Raw genomic sequence first — 14,592 nt, forward strand, 5'->3', positions numbered from 1 at the left:
TTTCCATGGTATTCCGTTTTTAGTCTTTTAGTGCTTGTAGGACCTACGTGATACCTCTGCATTTTTAATGTGAATATTTTATATTCTGTTTTATTCTGTTTTTAAAAGATTTTATTTATTTGAGAAAGTGAGAGTGAGAGCACATGTACACATGAGTGGGGAATGGTAAAGGGAGAGAGAGATGCAGACTCCCCTCAGAGCTGGGAGCCCTGTGCTCTGCTTTGATTCCAGGATCCTGAGATCATGAACTGAGTGGAAGGCAAACACTTAACTGACTGAGTCACCTAGGCGACCCTCTATTTTATTCTTAATAGCCCGACAAGGTTTATTTATTTTGTTAACCTTTTCAAAGAACCAACTTTTAGCTTTGTTAATTTTATCTTTTTTTGGTATTTCATTTATTTCTGCAATTATTTCTATTATTTTCTTACAACTTATTTTGGATATTATTTATTATTATTTATTTATTATTTTGCTCTTCGATTTCTAGCTTGTTAAAATAGAATCTTTGGTCATTAATTTCATACCTATCTTCTTATGCCCTATTTTTATATCTGAACTTTGCCTTATCCATATTCCATAAATTTTGATGTTTTATGTTTTCATTTTCATATAATTCAAATTATTTTCTAATTTTTCTTGATTTTTTTTCTTTGGTTCTTGAGTTATTTTCAAGTGTGCTTGATTTGCCATTATTTTTTCCTAGATATTTCATGATTAATGATTTCTAATTCCATATAGTTAGAAAATACATTCTATAAGATTTCAGTATTTTGAAAAATTTATTGAGGTTTTCTTTTCTGGCCCATTTTATTAAACATACTATGTACATTTGAAAAGAATGTGTATTCTGCAGTTGGTTGTAGTGTTGTAGAAATATCAATTAGCAGATCAAGGTAATTGATAATGTTTAGATTTTCTATATTTTTGGTATTAAATATTGAGAGAGGAAAGTTAAAATCTATGATTGGAGGTTTGTCTATTTCTCCCTTTAATTTTGTCAGTTTCACTTTCATGTATTTTTAATTCTGTTATTAGAGTCATAAATGTTATTTATAATCACTACATCTTCAGTGAGGAATTGACCCTGTATTATGAAATCTTTATTTCTGGTAATACTACTGGAAATCTACTTTCTCTGATGTTAAGGTAGACACTTCTATATTTTTATGCTTGCTGTTTGCAAGTTGTCTTCTTTGCAGTCCTTTATTTCAAGCTATCTGTGTCTTAATATTTAAAATGTGTCTTGTGTAGCAGAAATAAACAAAACAGAAAGAAAACAACAACAACACAAAAAAACATTAGAAAAGATCAATAAAACCAGGTGCTGGTTCTTTGAAAAGACCAACAAATTTGACAAACATTTAGCCAGAGTCATAAAAAAAAAAAAAAAGAAAAGAAAAGAAAAAAGAGAGTACTCAAAATCAGAAATGAAAGAGAAGTAACAGCTAACACTACAGAAATACAAAAGATTGTAAGAGAATATTATGAACTAGAAGAAATGGATAAATTCCTGGAAATGTAGAACTCCCCAAAACTGAAGCAGGAAGGATTAGAAATTTGAACAGACCTATTATCAGCAATGAAATTGAATAAGTAATTGAAAAACTCCCGAAAAACAAAAGTCCAGGACTGAACAGCTTCCCAGGTAAATTGAACCAAACATTTAAAGAAGAGTTAATACATATCCTTCTCAAATTATTCCAAAAATAGAAGAGGAAGGAAAACTTTCAAATCCATTCTATGAAGCCAGCATTACCCTGATACCAAAATGAGATATAAATGATACAGAAATGAGAACTACAGGCCAATATCTCTGATGAACGTAGATACAAAAAAATTCTAAAAGATATTGGCAAACCAAATTCAACTATACATTAAAAGAATCATTCACACCATGATCAAGTGGGATTTATTCCTGGGATGTAAGAGTGGTTCAATAATTTATAAATCAATCAAGGTGATAGATCACCTCAATAAGAGAAAGGATAAAAAAACACATTGTATTTATAGGTACAGTAAAAGCATTTGACAAAATACAACATCCATTCATGATAACCCTCAACAAAGTAGGTCTCCAGGGAACATACCTCAGAATAATACAGGCAATATATGAGAAAAACCCACAGCTAACATCACAGTCAATGGTGGAAAACAGAGCTTTCCCCCTAAGGTCAAGAACAAGACAAGGATGTCCACTTTTGCTACTTTTATTCTGCATTGGAACTGAAAGTCCTGGCCACATCAGTGAGACAAGAAAAAGGACTAAAAGTCACCCAAATTGGTAAGGAGGGAGTAAAATTTTCACAATTTGCAGATGACATGATACTATATATGAGAAACTCTAAAGATTATACCAAAAAACTACTAGAACTGATAAAGGAATTCAGTAAGGTTGCAGGATACAAACTCAATGTACAGAAACCTGTCACATTTCTATACACTAATAATGAAGCAACATTGAAACCTTGAAACATTTTCAACCTTGAAAAAGAAAAAGTAGTAGGCATCACAATCCCAGATTTCAAGTTATACTACAAAGCTGTAGTAATCAAAACAATATGGTGCTGGTACAAAAATAGACACATAGATCAATGGAACAGGATAGAAAACCCAGAAACAAACTCACAATTAAATGATCAATTATTCTTTAACAAAGGAGGCAAGAATATACAATGGGAAAAAGTCTCTTCAACAAAGAGTGGTGGGAAATCTGGACAGCTATGTGCAAAGGAATAAAACTAGACCACTGTCTTACACCATACAACAAAAATAAACTCAATGAATTAAGGACCTAAATGTGAGACCTAAAACCATAAAAATTCTAGAAGACAACACAGGCAGTAATTTCTCTGACATTGATTGTAACATTTTTCTTGATATGTCACCTGGGGCAAGAGAAACAAAAGCAAAAATAAACTATTGGGACTATATTGAAATAAAAAGCTTCTGTACAGCAAAGGAAACAGTCAATAAAACTAAAAGACAACCTACTTAATGGAAGATATTTGCAAATGACATATCTGATAAAGGACTTATATCCAAAATACATTAAAAACTTAAAAACTCAACACCAAAAAACCACAAATAATATGATTAAAATGGGCAGAACACATGAACAGACATTTCTCCAAAGACATACAATAGACACATGAAAAGATGCTCAGCATCACTCATCATTAGGACAATGCAAATCAAAACTACACCTTACCCCATCAGTATGGCTAAAATAAAAAACCCAAGAAAAAACAAGTGTTGGCAAAGATGTGGAGAAAAAGTCACCCTTGTTTACTATTGATGGGAGTGTAAACTGGTACAGTCATTGTGGAAAACAGTATAGAGGTTCTTCAAAAAAATTAAAAATCGAACTAACCCTGTGATCCAGTAATTGCAGTACTGGGTACTTACCCAAATATAAAAACACTAAATCAAAAGGATATATACACCCCTACGTTTTATAGGATTTTTTTTAAAGATTTATTTATTTATTACAGACAGAGAGAGAGAGAGAGGCAGAGATACAGGCAGAGGGAGAAACAGGCTCCATGCTGGGAGCCTGACGCAGGACTCAATCCTGGGACTCCAGGATCACACCCTGGGCCAAAGGCAGGCGCCAAACCGCTGAGCCACCCAGGGATCCCCACCCCTATGTTTTATTGCAGCGTCCTTTACAATAGCCACATTATGAAAGTAGCCCAAGTGTCCATCAATAAATGAATGGATGAAGAAGATATGGTATCTGTATCTATATACACACATGCAAAAACATCATGGAATATATTATTCAGCCATAAAGAAGAATGTAGTCCTGCCATTTCCAACAATGTAGCAGGCAGTCAGTCAGAGAAAGACAAATACCATATGATTTCATTCATATGTGGAATCACATATGATTCATATATGAATCCTATTCATATATGGAATAAAACAAAGGGGAAAAAGACAAACCAAGAAACAGACTCTTAACTAAAAAGAGGTGGTTTATCAGGGGGAAGATGAGTGGGCAGATGGGTGAAATAGGTGAAGGAGATCAAGAATATACTCATCTTGATGAGCACTGAATAATATATAGAATTGTTGAATCATTATATTATGCACCTGAAAATAATATAACACTGTACGCAAGCTATACTGGAATTAAAATAAAAAAATAAAGTAGACAACTCTATGATTTTGGTAGTCTTTGATATTTAATTGGAGCATTTAGTCCATTTACACTTAATGTGATTTCTGTTATATTTCGATTTGTACATATTATTTTACTTTTTGTTTGAACAGGCTGTTTTCTGTCTTACTCTTCTTCCATTCCTTCTTTCTTTTTGGTTGCTAGGATATTTTCAAAAAAATATTTCAGTTCTATTGGCTTTTTAATATTTACATTTTTTTTTTGGTGGTTACTCTAGTGATAAAAATATACATTCCCAACTTTTCACAGTGTGCTTCAAGTTAATAATATAGCACTTCATGTAAAATGTATCTTGAAATGAAATGGGTTGTCCTATTATTATAATGAAACTAATGTTAGAAAAGTTAAGTGCCATACCTAACATACCTAATACCCATACAATATCTATATTTTGAAGATTAAAACAAGCTTACATTCCAAGAATCAGCCCAACTTGGTTTTGATATATATTTCTTTATTTTTTCTGTGTTACATTTGCTAATATTTTAAGGATATTTTGCTTCTATATGAGTAAGAAAAATTGGCGTATCAGTCTCTTGCATATAATATTATTCTTGTCATATTTTCTTATCAAGGTTATGTTGAACTCATAAGATAAGTTGAGACCATTTTTCCCAGTTTAGTATCTGGAAGAATTTAAGACATGCATATTTTCTCTCCCCTTCCTTCCTTCCTTCCTTCCTTCCTTCCTTCCTTCCTTCCTTCCTTCCTTCCTTCCTTCCTTCCTATTTCATTTTTTTTTTAAGTAGGCTCCACACTGGGTGTGGAGTATGGGGCTTGAGATCTAGACCTGAAGTGAGATCAAGAGTTAGATGCTTAACTCACTGAACCACCCAGCTGCTCTGAGACTGGCATTATATCTTTCTTAAGCATTGGTAGACTATTGATGAAGCCATTTGACCTTTAGTTTTCTTTGTGTAAGGTTTGTAAATGTGTATTTAGATTTCTTTAATAGGTTTATGAATATGTAAATTTTGCTTTTTCTTGTGTCAGTATTGATAAGTTCTGTTCCTTATTCTAAATTTTTAGTGTCATATTTTTATATGCTTTGTGTGTGTATGTGAGTGCATGTGTGTGTTTGCGCCTTCTCTTAGTTTTTTATTAATTTTCTAGAGGCTTATCACTTTTTAAAATCCTTTCATAGAATGATCATTTGTCTTTGTTCCTTTTTATTATATGCTTTTTCACTTAACATTTTGTATATAATTCTGGTTTTTTATGTATGACTTCTGTATTTTTATTAATTTTTGAAATAATTTTCTTTATTAGCAGCTTTTCTTTCCTAATATAGGCATTTAAGTCCCTAAAACATGATTTTAGGTGTAGTCCACAAGTTTAATATGCAATATTATTATTGTTTAACTCAAAATATATCCTAATCTCAATTGTGAAATACAAATGTATTCTAATATACTTTATTTTTAATTTTTATTTTATATATATATTTAAAGATTTTATTTATTTGAGAGAGAGAGAGAGAGAGCGTGGTAGTAGAGGCAGAGAGGGAGAGAGTCCCAAGCAGACTCCACACTAATTGCAAGCCCAACACAGGGCTCGATCCCAGGACCCTGAGATCATGACCTGAGCTGACAGCAGATACTTAACCAATTGAAGTACCCCTTATTCTAATATACTTTAAAGTATATTTCTTCTTTGAAGGATTTTTCTTACTTTATAAATATTTGTGGATTTTCTTCTTTTGTTATTTCTAGCTTCTCACATTGAAGAACATATTCTATATGATTTTTATTGAAATGTTTTGAGATTTGCTCTATGACTTTGTATGATGCCTTAGTGTAAATATTTCATCTGTGCTTTATTATAAATTTTTTTTAAAGATTTTATTTTTTTGAGAAAGAGCACACATGTGAGAAAGAGCATGCGCAGAATGGGGGCAGAGGGAGAGGGAGAAGTAGACTCCTTGCTAAACAGGGAGCACAGTGTAGGGCTCAATCCAAGGATCCTGAGATCATGACTGGAGCTGAAGGCAGATGCTTAATGGACTGAGCCACCCAAGCACCTCTCATGTGTACTTTAAATGAAACTGTGTTTTGCAGTAGTATACAGTTTTTGATTAAATGTTCATTAGGTCACATTTGCTAAGCATGTTATTCAAATGTTCTGTATCTTTACTGATTATTTTGATTGTTCTTACTGAGTTATTTCAAAATCTTACCATTGTGATATGAATTTGTCCACTTTTATTTCAGTAAACTTTTCTTTCTTTGCTTAACAATTTATACTTCTCGTAACTTCCACATGAATTAAGTTTTTAATATCAAGCCTGAAGTGTCTTTTTAATTAATTCCATAATTTTTTTTGCCTCAGAGTCTATTAATATAGCTATATATCAAGTTTCTTTTCATTTTTGTTCACATGGTCTTTTTCATTTTTTTTTTACTTACACTTTTTTCTATATCTTGTTTTAAATTTTTTTGTGTGTAAATGACATATTTTATGGACCTGACGATCTTTGTCTTTTAATTGTAACATTTAGTCCCTTCTATGTAATGTGCTTTCTAATATATTTTGATTTAAACCGATTTTATTATTGCTTTTTATTTGTTGTATGTTATCTTTGTTTATTTTCATGTTCTCTTTGCCTGCTTTTGGTTAGATCATTTTATATTTTTCTTTTATCTCTCTTAATAGGATAGTACTTACACATTGATGTATTTTCCTTCTAGTGGTTACTCTAGAGATTATAACAATTTTTAAAAATATTTTATTTACTTATTTGACAGAGAGCACAAGTGGGGGGGGGGGAGCTGCAAGCAGGGGAGGGGTGGAGAGAGAGAGAGGGAGGGAGGGAGAGAGAGAGAGACCCCACTGAGCAGGGAGCCTGATGTGGGGCTCAATCCCAGGATCCTGGGATCATGGCCTGAGCCAAAGGCAGACACTTAAGCAACTGAACCACCCAGGTGCCCCCACACATTTTTGACTTATCAAAAAATCTAACATAAATTAGTACTTTTATTTCCTTTTGAACAGTGTAAGGACATCAGAATATTGTAACTGAGCTGGGCCCTTTCTGGCTCATATACATTTGCTCTCATATCTCTTAGTGCTTTTATTTAATTTCAAGAAGACATTTTAGTTTTGTTCAATAATATTAATATATATATTTATATTTTCTATGTATTCACCATTTTTGTTGCTTTTAATTTTTTCCTGCATCACTGACAATCTACATATAATTTTCCCTGTGCCTGAACACATCCTTTCATTGTTTCCTTTGGCTTTTTGATGAATTTGTTCAGTTTTTGTCTGAAAATATCTTCATCTTTATTCTTAAGTAATATCTGTATTGGGTATAAAACTAGGTTGCTTTTATTTTCTTTAGCATTTTGAAACTATCATTTAATCTATATAGTGTCTTTCATTGTTTTTGCTGCAAGATCAGCTAGTCCAGTTGTTGCTTTTTTGGAAGGTAATTTATGTGTTTTCCTTTTGCTACTTTTAATTTTTTTTTTTTAATTTTTTTTTATTTATTTATGATAGTCACAGAGAGAGAGAGAGAGGCAGAGACACAGGCGGAGGGAGAAGCAGGCTCCATGCACCGGGAGCCCGATGTGGGATTCGATCCCGGGTCTCCAGGATCGCGCCCTGGGCCAAAGGCAGGCGCCAAACCGCTGCGCCACCCAGGGATCCCTCCTTTTGCTACTTTTAATATGTCTTTTTTTTTTTTTTTTTAGACTCAAGTTTTGAGCAGTTTTTCTATGAAACACCTACTTGTGGATTGATTATTTATTTATTTATTTATTTATTTATCTGTTTGATGTTCTTAGTGGATCTGAAATATATGGCTTGATTTTTTTTAAAGTGTTTTTAGAAGTTTTCAGCTTATATCTCTTCAAATACTTACACCACTCTTTTTCTTTTGTCATTTGGTATTCAGATGGTAGGTAACCATACTCATGTTAAAAACACTATGTTTTTGAGTTTTTCTAATTTTCTCATTTTTTTTCTTTAGGTTTTGATATTTATATAACTTTTCTAAAGTCCTGATTCTTTCCCCTCATAATTATACCCTAAATACTTTCCCTCAATCTTTAAAACAACTCTGCAAATATTTATTTTTGCTATTTTCATGTATTTTTATGGTTATTCAGAGATTAACCTGCCCAAGTTTACATAGCTGCCAAAGCAACTAGGCTGAAATTTGAACCCAAATCCAATTGATTAAATATTTCTTGCTCTTCATTTCCTTTATTATGTCTCTTTGTCTATCTTACTTGGTATTTGGAGAATAGCTGTTATTCCAAGTGGTTTGTATATTGATGAATTGTCTTAGTCTATCGTAAAGTAACATTCTGTCATTCCATTTATAATTATTAGATCAATAGAAGTGTACAACTTTATGAGCCAAATATTACTCCCTTAGGGGGTTTATTTTCTACAGGGAAAAAAGAATGTCTATAGTTTATTCTAGTAGAGTATATGAAGAGATAGTTTCCATGGAAAGAAACAAATAAGAAAGTAATGTCCTACCCGATGAGATCAAGAATGAATTCATTGAGTAGATAGAACTTATTGTGGAAGAGATAGCCACGTGAGAATTCTTTTTTACTGTATTTAAGGGTAATGTGTACTGTACATTTGTTTGTTAGTATATATAAAGAAAACCAATACTACTATTTCATGTTGTTTTTCCCTGTAACAAATCTATTTGTACATACTCAAATTTTCACTAATTGGGTAATCATGTAAACCATAAATTTTGTCTTGAAACATTTACACAATAATTAAAAAGTTGTTTCTTTTCTCTCAGGTTATTTCATTTTTGGCTGCAGTTTTGCATAAAAAGGGAACTCGTGAAGATATTGAAAACAATATGCCAGAGTTTTTACTAAGAAGTATGAAAAAGGAGCCTCCTTCTTCTACAGCAAAAAAGGTAAGATGTTTAGAAACATAAGGTTCGTAAAGCTGGTATTGGTAAAGTATATGGAAACTTGTAAATAGCACACATTATAGTATGCATTTAAAGCATAGAACTTAGAAACATTATTAAAATATTTGTTTTATAGACCACATTCTTGAAAGATGATCATTTTCATCCTCAAATTGAGTATGATTGACTCTCAAAATGGCAAAATACAATTTTAGCTTAAATTTTTTGGAGTGTTTTAGTCTTTTTCTTGACTGGATTTTTTTACTTACTTTTATTAACTTGTTAAATTTCCATAAATGTGTATGTGAATTTAATCAAAGTCCATTGTATTGTTTTTTATTTATGTGACAATGAAAGAGAGATCATTACAGATGTTGCTAATAAAGGTACATCACTGATAAAGTTGTTTAGCAGACTAATTACATCCTGAAAATTTGAAACAAATTCTTCCTACATGAGGACCATTGAAATTGAAATCAGAAAACTTCGGTTTAGGTGTGTCTTTGTCTCTTCCCTTGTGACTCAATGCTATTCATGTTTACATTTCAGTTTTCTCCTTTGTAAATACATGTTTATAAATACATATTATATTTATAAATATTATAAATATATATTATTAATACTAATATTTTAGTATTATACATCTATATTACTCATAAAAATAAGAGATTTCTAATAAAATAATGAAATAATAAGAAATAAGAGATAAATAAGAATAATAATAAGAAAAAGTATACTTTTGTATCTTTTATATTCTGAATACCAGGAAACTGGATAGAAATAAAGATGAAGTGATTTTATGAAATCTGTATCTTGTTATGGTAATGAAATTATTTTCTATATGTCAAGATTTAAAACACTTTCATCTGTAATAGTCTTATACATAAGATTGCTGAGGCCAGTTTACTAATTTCTATTATTGGAGCAGTTATTGCAAAATTTTGAGATATATTGGCTTATGATATTATTACTTTAAAATTTTTATTTTTAGTATTATAAATATATCCTATGTCAAATTTCATTTGATCCTAAAGAAGTATTATAATTTTTTCTTCTTTTTAAAGCATATTCTTTTTTTTCACTTGAGCCATTTTATTTTTTTATTTAAGTTCAGTTAATTAACATATCGTGTATTATTAGTTTCAGTGGTAGAGTTCAGAGATTCGTCAGTCTTATATAACACGCAGTGCTCATTACATCATGGGCCTTCCTTAATGTCCATCACCTAGTTACCTGCCCCTTCCCCAACCAACCCTCAGTTTGTTCCCTAGAGTTAAGAGTCTCTTATGGTTTGTCTCCCTCTCTGATTTTGCCTTGTTTTATTTTTCCCTCCCTTCCCCTTTATTTATTTATTTATTTATTTATTTATTTTTAAAATGATTTTCTAATAGACATAAATGAGGATTTTATTGTTTTTTTTTTGAGATTTTATTTATTTATTTGAGAGAACAGCAAGAGAGAGAGAGCACAAGTGGGGTAAGGGGCAGAGGAAGAAGCAGACTCCCCACTGAGCAGGGAGCCCAAAGTGGGGCTCCATCCCGGGACTCTAGGATCATTACCCTATCCAAAGGCAGATACTTCACCGGCTGTGCCACCCAGGTGCCTCTCCCTTTCTCCTTAAAGCACATTCTTTTTTTTTTTTTTAATAATAAATTTATTTTTTATTGGTGTTCAATTTGCCAACATACAGAATAACACCCAGTGCTCATCCCGTCAAGTGCCCCCCTCAGTGCCTGCCACCCAGTCACCCCCACCCCCTGCCCTCCTCCCCTTCCACCACCCCTAGTTCGTTTCCCAGAGTTAGGAGTCTTCCATGTTCTGTCTCCCTTTCTGATATTTCCCACTTATTTTTTCTCCTTTCCCCTTTATTCCCTTTCACTATTATTTATATTCCCCAAATGAATGAGACCATATAATTTTTGTCCTTCTCTGATTGACTTATTTCACTCAGCATAATACCCTCCAGTTCCATCCACGTTGAAGCAAATGGTGGGTATTTGTCATTTCTTTTTTTTTTTCTAATTTTTTTTTTAAATTTTTATTTATGATAGTCACAGAGAGAGAGAGAAAGGCAGAGACACAGGCAGAGGGAGAAGCAGGCTCCATGCACCGGGAGCCTGATGTGGGATTCGATCCCGGGTTTCCAGGATCGCGCCCTGGGCCAAAGGCAGGCGCCCAACCGCTGCGCCACCCAGGGATCCCGTATTTGTCATTTCTAATGGCTGAGTAATATTCCATTGTATACATAAACCACATCTTCTTTATCCATTCCTCTTCTGATGCACACCGAGGCTCCTTCCATAGTTTGGCGATTGTGGACATTGCTGCTAGAAACATCGGGGTGCAGGTGTCCCGGTGTTTCATTGCATCTGTATCTTTGGGGTAAATCCCCAGCAGTCCAATTGCTAGGTCGTAGGGCAGATCTATTTTTAACTCTTTGAGGAACCTCCACACAGTTTTCCAGAGTGGCTGCACCAGTTCACATTCCCACCAACAGTGCAAGAGGGTTCCCCTTTCTCCACATCCTCTCCAACATTTGTGGTTTCCTGCCTTGTTAATTTTACCCACTCTCACTGGTGTGAGGTGGTATCTCATGGTGGTTTTGATGTGTATTTCCCTGATGGCAAGTGATTTGGAGAATTTTCTCATGTGCTTGTTGGCCATGTCTATGTCTTCCTCTGTGAGATTTCTGTTCCTGTCTTTTGCCCATTTCATGATTGGATTGTTTGTTTCTTTGGTGTTGAGTTTAATAAGTTCTTTATAGATCTTGGATACTAGCCCTTTATCTGATAAGTCATTTGCAAATATCTTCTCCCATTCTGTAGGTTGTCTTTTAGTTTTGTTGACTGTATCCTTTGCTGTGCAAAAGCTTCTTATCTTGATGAAGTCCCAATAGTTCATTTTTGCTTTTGTTTCTTTTGCCGTTGTGGATGTATCTTGCAAGAAGTTACTGTGGCCGAGTTCAAAAAGGGTGTTGCCTGTGTTCTCCTCTAGGATTTTGATGGAATCTTGTCTCACATTTAGATCTTTCATCCATTTTGAGTTTATCTTTGTGTATGGTGCAAGAGAGTGGTCTAGTTTCATTCTTCTGCATGTGGCTGTCCAATTTTCCCAGCACCATTTATTGAAGAGACTTTCTTCCTGTGGATAGTGTTTCCTCCTTTGTCAAATATTAGTTTTATTTATTTATTTTTTTTAAATTAATTTTAATTGGTATTCAATTTACCAACATACAGAAAAACACCCAGTGCTCATCCCGTCAAGTGTCCACCTCAGTGCCCGTCACCCATTCCCCTCCAACAACCGCCCTCCTCCCCTTCCACCACCCCTAGTTCATTTCCCCGAGTTAGGAGTCTTTATGTTCTGTCTCCCTTCCTGATATTTCCCAAATTTCTTTTCCCTTCCTTTATATTCCCTTTCACTATTATTCATATTCCCCAAATGAATGAGAACATACACTGTTTGTCCTTCTCCGATTGACTTATTTCACTCAGCATAATACCCTCCAGTTCCATCCACGTTGAAGCAAATGGTGGGTATTTGTCGTTTCTAATTGCTGAGTAATATTCCATTGTATACATAAACCACATCTTCTTTATCCATTCATCTTTCGATGGACACCGAGGCTCCTTCCACAGTTTGGCTATTGTGGCCATTGCTGATAGAAACATCGGGGTGCAGGTGTCCCGACGTTTCATTGCATCTGAATCTTTGGGGTAAATCCCCAACAGTGCAATTGCTGGGTCGTAGGGCAGGTCTATTTTTAACTCTTTGAGGAACCTCCACACAGTTTTCCAGAGTGGCTGCACCAGTTCACATTCCCACCAACAGTGCAAGAGGGTTCCCTTTTCTCCGCATCCTCTCCAACATTTGTGGTTTCCTGCCTTGTTAATTTTCCCCATTCTCACTGGTGTGAGGTGGTATCACATTGTGGTTTTGATTTGTATTTCCCTGATGGCAAGTGATGCAGAGCATTTTCTCATGTGCATGTTGGCCATGTCCATGCTTCCTCTGTGAGATTTCTCTTCATGTCTTTTGCCCATTTCATGATTGGATTGTTTGTTTCTTTGGTGTTGAGTTTAATAAGTTCTTTATAGATTTTAGAAACTAGCCCTTTATCTGATATGTCATTTGCAAATATCTTCTCCCATTCTGTAGGTTGTCTTTTAGTTTTGTTGACTGTATCCTTTGCTGTGCAAAAGCTTCTTATCTTGATGAAGTCCCAATAGTTCATTTTTGCTTTTGTTTCTTTTGCCGTTGTGGATGTATCTTGCAAGAAGTTACTGTGGCCGAGTTCAAAGAGGGTGTTGCCTGTGTTCTCTTCTATGATTTTGATGGACTCTTGTCTCACATTTAGATCTCTCATCCATTTTGAGTTTATCTTTGTGTATGGTGAAAGAGAGTGGTCCAGTTTCATTCTTCTGCATGTGGCTGTCCAATTTTCCTAACACCATTTATTGAAGAGACTGTCTTTCTTCCAATGGATAGTCTTTCCTCCTTTATCGAATATTAGATGACCATACATTTCAGGGTCCACTTCTGGGTTCTCTATTCTGTTCCATTGATCTATGTGTCTGTTTTTGTGCCAGTACCACACTGTCTTGATGACCACAGCTTTGTAGTACAACCTGAAATCTGGCATTGTGATGCCCCCAGCTATGGTTTTCTTTTTTAAAATTCCCCTGGCTATTCGGGGTCTTTTCTGATTCCACACAAATCTTAAAATAATTTGTTCTAACTCTCTGAAGAAAGTCCATGGTATTTTGATAGGGATTGCATTAAACGTGTAAATTGCCCTGGGTAACATTGACATTTTCACAATATTAATTCTGCCAATCCATGAGCATGGAGTATTTTTCCATCTCTTTGTGTCTCCCTCCGTTTCTTTCAGAAGTGTTCTGTAGTTTTTAGGGTAAAGATCCTTTACCTCTTTGGTTAGGTTTATTCCTAGGTATCTTATGCTTTTGGGTGCAATTGTAAATGGGATTGACTCCTTAATTTCTCTTTCTTCAGTCTCATTGTTAGTGTATAGAAATGCCATTGATTTCTGGGCATTGATTTTGTATCCTGCCACACTGCCAAATTGCTGTATGAGTTCTAGCAATCTTGGGGTGGAGTCTTTTGGGTTTTCTATGTAGAGTATCAGTGAAGAGGGAGAGTTTGACTTCTTTGCCAATTTGAATGCCTTTAATGTCTTTTTGTTGTCTGATTGCTGAGGCTAGGACTTCTAGTACTACGTTGAATAGCAGTGGTGACAGTGGACATCCCTGTCTTGTTCCTGATCTTAGGGGAAAGGCTCCCAGTGCTTCCCCATTGAGAATGATATTTGCTGTGGGCTTTTCGTAGATGGCTTTTAACATGTTGAGAAACGTTCCTTCTATCCCTACACTCTGAAGAGTTTTGATCAGGAATGGATGCTGTATTTTGTCAAATGCTTTCTCTGCATCTATTGAGAGGATCATATAGTTCTTGTTTTCTCTTGCTGATATGATGAATCACATTGATTGTTTTACGA

At 34.2% G+C, this 14,592-nt stretch overlaps 1 protein-coding gene across 2 annotated transcripts in view; it reads left to right on the plus strand.

Annotated features, from left to right (window-relative positions):
- ERCC6L2 (ERCC excision repair 6 like 2) overlaps nucleotides 1-14,592 on the plus strand; it is a 125,694-nt gene that overhangs the window by 14,811 nt on the left and 96,291 nt on the right. For both annotated transcript variants that reach the window (XM_025984209.2, XM_072763894.1), the window contains exon 3: nucleotides 8,958-9,080. In XM_025984209.2, the coding sequence (XP_025839994.1) occupies nucleotides 8,958-9,080 (123 nt within the window). The remainder of the gene's footprint in view (nucleotides 1-8,957; nucleotides 9,081-14,592) is intronic.

This window comes from Vulpes vulpes, chromosome 1, assembly GCF_048418805.1.
Source record: "Vulpes vulpes isolate BD-2025 chromosome 1, VulVul3, whole genome shotgun sequence".
Classification (NCBI taxonomy): Eukaryota; Metazoa; Chordata; class Mammalia; order Carnivora; family Canidae; genus Vulpes; species Vulpes vulpes.